This window comes from Hydra vulgaris, chromosome 04, assembly GCF_038396675.1.
Source record: "Hydra vulgaris chromosome 04, alternate assembly HydraT2T_AEP".
Taxonomy (NCBI): Eukaryota; Metazoa; Cnidaria; class Hydrozoa; order Anthoathecata; family Hydridae; genus Hydra; species Hydra vulgaris.
In genome coordinates, this window is record NC_088923.1 from 30,177,501 (window position 1) to 30,183,353 (window position 5,853).

The 5,853-nt window shown below is 26.4% G+C and overlaps 1 protein-coding gene across 1 annotated transcript in view; it reads left to right on the plus strand.

The window, feature by feature from the left end:
* LOC100202105 (phosphatidylserine synthase) overlaps positions 1 to 5,006 on the plus strand; it is a 65,065-nt gene extending 60,059 nt beyond the window's left edge. Inside the window, exon 12 of the mRNA XM_065796029.1 lies at positions 4,601 to 5,006. Within this exon, the coding sequence (XP_065652101.1) occupies positions 4,601 to 4,756 (156 nt within the window). The 3' untranslated portion in view covers positions 4,757 to 5,006. The remainder of the gene's footprint in view (positions 1 to 4,600) is intronic.
* Positions 5,007 to 5,853: the final 847 nt, after the last annotated feature.

Sequence of the window (5,853 nt, forward strand, 5' to 3'; positions counted from 1 at the left end):
TAAATAAAATTAGTAGATTAACTTTTTAGTTTGACTAAAATTAGTAGACTCTTTTTACCCCGTTCATACTGAGCCATAAAACAATTTTGCGGGGTTGTTTATATTAACAAAAGTATTTTTGTATTAACAACCTCACGATATTGTTTTATCGTTTCTTTATACAGTTTTCTACGATACAATGTAATACTTGTTTAAAAATTATTCAATATGTTTATATATTGTTAAAATTGATATGTTAATAGTTATTATTTTTAGTTTTGATCACACCGCTAATAAGTTATGCAGTAATTATACATACTAGCAGTAAGCAACCCGTAATACGGGTTTTTAGTAATTAAATCATTGCTTATAGTTAACGACAAAAAAATACTACATTAATATCGTTAAGTTCTTTTTAAAATCTGTTACACACAGCAGGTACCATAAAAAGAAAGCCAAGTAAAGCCTGCCAACACCTAAAAAAAGAAATAAAAAATAGTTACAATTTGTTATTACAAAAGTATCATTTGCATTTTATTGTTAGTAGAATATAATAGATAATAATATAACAAAAAATATAAAGTATTAAAAAAATAGCTATAACAGCCCAGCTCTATCAACACAAAACACAGAAACAATAGCGCATAGCATAAGGTATTTGTAAGCACACATTACAGACATTACTATGTTTCTCTAAAATAATTAAAAAAGAAAAGATTATGAACGTAAAAACACAGCTAAATAACACCACAAATTAATAAGATTTATCAACTAAAATACTTGAACTAAAAAGATTTTATTTGTTTCAATATTTAACAATTATGGTTAAACAATTTGAATAATTATATCATAAAATAGCAAGCAACCCGTAAAATATTTTATATACATGGTCATTATCAATTATGGTATTAAGAAATATGTAAGAGCTCAGTAATTACATGTTTCATTGATGCTCCCTGTACTAATGCTCATTTAACTCTCATCTAAGAGAGAGAGAGGGAAAGAAAGTGTTTCCAAAGCGGCATATTAAAAAAAGTAAAAGACACGCAATAAATAATATTAACTGGTTTTATTAAGTTACCAGTAAACAAAACTATTTTTACCTTTATTATTTGAAGTTCCAGCTTCTCTCTAACTGTTGACTAATGACTAATAGAGTAAATTTCATATCATTAAATTTACAAAATTAAAACCATGTTTCAACAGTAAGCAAAACAATCAAGTAATGACAAAGGTAACTAAAAAAAAAAGAACATAATTATGTTTGAATTTATAAAAAAATTTTAAATCATTTTAATTTAAAACTGTTATCAACTGTTATTATAATTAGTAAAATTCATTTTTAGTATTGTTCTAAAGTGTTTAAAATCAAATAAACAAACATTAACACTGCTTGACACTGAATTCTGACAAGTTAGTTTTCTGCTTGCCGAGTAGCATATTTTACATTTCAGCAATAACTAATTTCACCTTGCCTAGCTTTATCTCTTTCATTTGGACAACAATTATTTTTGCATATTATAATTTACCCAAATAAATTCTTCGCCTATTAATAGCCATTTCAACTTCACTGTATTCTTTAAACATACTACCAGTAGTATTACTATTGTTACAATTGGATAATAAATAAATGTAAAAGAATCTTAAAAATTGTGATCTTTTCTAATTAAAGACTATATTTTAACTTAAGATTAATTGAAATCCATGCCTTTTTTTAAGTATATAAACAGAAAAGCAATAATATAAACAGAAAAGCAAAAAACCTGGAACAAACATTTTCTTAATTAAAACTTTTATTTAAAACTTTTTTTCATTTAAAAAAATTAAATAAAGCTATAGGACTTGTTACATTGTTGATGGCAAAACTACAAAGCAGCCTGGTCTAATATTATGATCATTTCCAAGGTCGTTTACATGTTTGTGTAAGGCATCATACTGCTTGCTTCTCTGTTTAGGTTAATTGTCTAATTAAAAGTCTATAATTGTAATACTGAGAAATGTAGCATGATTTCTAACCAATGTAGCACATTCAGGGTGGTGAACCAATTGATAATGTCAACCAGCATCACCTCTTGGAAAAAATAGAGAATAAACCATAGGATCTAAGTTGGTAAACATACTTGATATATTTTTAAGAGGATGACCTCTTGGGTAAATAACAACTTCCCTGGAAGCAGGTGGAGCACCATCTTTGCCAACAAATACAACTGCAACATCATGTGAAAGGAGATTATAGCAACGTCTATCTGGCCCTTCAAGTAAAGTCAGTTTTATAACCGAGACTGAGCAACCTTCTATAGCTGTTCTGCAAATTGTATCTTCCACTTCAGCTATGTTTTTTAAATGCAGAAGAAATTGGGTTTTCTTCACTAATAAAATTTTGCAATCGAAACATTTAACCATTTAAGCAAAGATCATAACCACATTGTCGCATTCTAAAATTTACTGCTGAAAGTGCTTCATAGATGTATAGTTGACAATATGTCGGCGGAACATCTTGATTTGGCCTAAGATTACATATACAATACAATATTCTTATGACTTTAAAAATATATATATATATCAGCTAGGAGATGTTTGAAAAAAAATTAACTTAGCTTTAGATTCATCAGATTATGTATTATGTACAACATAAATACATAATCTGATAAATCTAAAATAAAATATCTAGTGAATAAGTAAATAAATAAGAAAAACATTACATACAAAAAATGAAAGTCAATGTACCTTATAGAGAAAAACTGTTGTGATTTACCAGAGTAGTAGTTGTTAAATATTATTATTTCATGTTAGCTTTTAGAAAATAATTTATGCTGGTACATCATGATTCCAAATTATTTATAGCAAATCATATAATAAACAGCGCTAAAGACAAAAAATCAAATTGAGATAAAATAAATTGCATATATGACAAAATAATTTGCCTAGGTTTTTAGAGAATGATTTAAGACTGTGATTTTTAATAATAAAATTACCTATTTATCATTTTTAACAATAGACACCCAATGAAGGTAAGCCAAATGTTTATCAACTCAAAAGATAACAAAAAAACAACATCACAGCAACAACACACAATAGCACACATCATAAGTTAATATAATATGCATATAACATAACTTTCATATATAACAGAACATAAGAAACAACATTATGCAAAGTGTTATTAAAATACATTATTTTGTATTTTTAGAATAATTAATAATAAAGGCTTGAAAACACCCAGACCGAAAGCAGTCACAAGTTGACACTAAACACTGCTGTGTAACTCTCTCTATAAGTACATCACTTGGCTGGCAAGGTCGACAAATCTTGCTCTACACGTTTACCAAGTCGTAGCACTTTGAAAACATGGAAACAACATAATATAAACATATGTATCAACTATAAACACAATAAATGTGTTTAAATATGTTAAAGGTTAAATATATACATTATATACATATTTAAACACATTTATGTATTTATACCACACCACATGTATTTATCAAAAACTTTTTAACTTTGAGCATAATATAAACATATACGCAAACCTTTAACAACTATAAAACAACATTTATTAGCATCAACTATTTTTAATGTAACAAAGAATGCAGACTACAATTCACATCATTGTAATGAAAAAATTGAAACCATTTAAGAACAAAATTAAAAATTTCTAATAAATACGTATTCATATACCTTAAAATAAAGCGTAACACAACATTCTTTTGACAAATTCTAGAAGATTTTTTTTTTACTTTTCTATTCCTTATTATTTTTCCTAAGAATATAAAATATTACATATAGATATAGAGAAATATAAAATAAATTGAAATAAACGCAAACTTATGTATATAAACTTACATGATCAACAACAACAGTCTTACTTTATTTAACTTTTCATATTAAATACATAAATAAAATTTTATTGTCATTATTCTTTCTACAAAAAATAATCTTAATATATAAATAAGAAAATGAATTGAACTTACCAAAAAAGCCATCAGCTCTTCTTAACTGCTCTAGAAAATAAAACAATACTTGCTTAAAATGCTCTAAAAATACTAACGACAAAACTGAAACAGTTTACTAAAAAAGAAACATTGTACTCAAAAAACTATTTTACCATTCATTTTAGTTCTAACTTCTTCTAAAAAATGAAAACAGGCTATAAAAATTAGAAAATAAAAACAACCAACAACAAACAATTATTTAAATTATTATTTTAAACAATGAACAACATCAATTCTTCTTGAAAATAAGAACATATTAGCTCTAATTTGCTTGTTGACCTTACTCGAGAGACCGCATAGAACATATATCCGCGCATAAAAAAGTCTAGAAACTACTTAAAAACTAAGAATTAGTGTATTTTACAGAATACAGAACCGTAATTAACAATACGAATAATAGGCGTAACTATGCGCACTAATAATATTCATTGTGCTATTAATATTTAGATAGTTATTTATTATACATTCAGTTATATATTATATAGCTATATATATATATATATATATATATATATATATATATATATATATATATATATATATATATATATATATATATATATATAAAATCATACTTGGGCATTATCGTAAAACTTAATATTGCTACATTTTTTGGTTTTAATATTTAGCAAATGACCAAACGTGAAAAAGAAATCAAAAGATCATCTCATCATCATTTGCATTATAGCAGTCAACGTGATAGAGAGTACGAAGGCGACAACGAAGAAATTACGCCAAAAAAAGAAAGAGGGTTACGAAAGGTTTTGAAAAATAAGGACGCATAATCTGATATAAATTTTGAAGAAATGCATCGTTTTAGTTAGTATTAGACTTTGGGAATCGTGCAAATTGCTCGATTATAATAGTATTCGGACTTAGATGTTTTACATTTAGGTATTTATTATTTATGAGGCATGCCAACCCTTTTGTAATTTACGGAACTGTTTTCACGATATCCCCCAAAAACTGTATCTGTTTAGGCATTGCACATCAGCATCATTGCTTCGCTAATTCAATATATTAAAAATTCTTATACTTTATTTTTTTTAATGTGCTTACCATTTTTTGTGTTTCTATTCACTCCCTTGAGGTGGGCTCGTTAGTCTAGTCAAAATAAGTCTAAAAAAGGGCAAACCTGGACAAAATTTGGATATAAATGAATTTAGTATCATTCGAAGCGTAATTTTATCTACTTTAATATATCTAAAATTTACCAAAATTCATTTTGGTCAAAAAAAGTTATAAATATTATTGCTGACCTCACTTTGTTGATTTTTTCTTTAAAATAAACTAAACCTATACGACTTGCTGTCAATAAGTTGTGATAATTCAGCGAAAAATGACGCGATTCATATAATATTATATAAAAGTATAGTTTAAAGTTTACAAATTATAAAAATGTAAAAATCCCAGCATAGCATGCTCAAATTGCACTAATTTTTCTTTTCAAATAATATGTTTTGTGTACTTGGTAAACTGTAGAGCCATATGCTGATGTTGTTTTAATTTCATGTTTTAATTTTAGATAAATTATCAAATATATCTTAAAATAAAATATACAATGTTGAACACATTAAAAGAAACTTGTTTGCTTTGCAAAAATAGTGACCTGGTTAATCAAACGATTAATGTTGGAAGGAAAGGTATTAATACCTTAATTCATTATTCACAAGAACGCAACGATAAAAACCTTGAAGAAGAACTTAAGGAAAGGGACTCGGTTGCTGTCCATGTGGCATCCAAGCGTGATTTTACAAATCCGAAAAGAAAACTTTTGAAAAGTCAAATGAAAAATTGCGTTTAGTAAAATATTTTCGTATTTACTCAATCTTGTGTTTGTGTCACTGATCCATATAATTAAATATATTTATATATGAAGGAG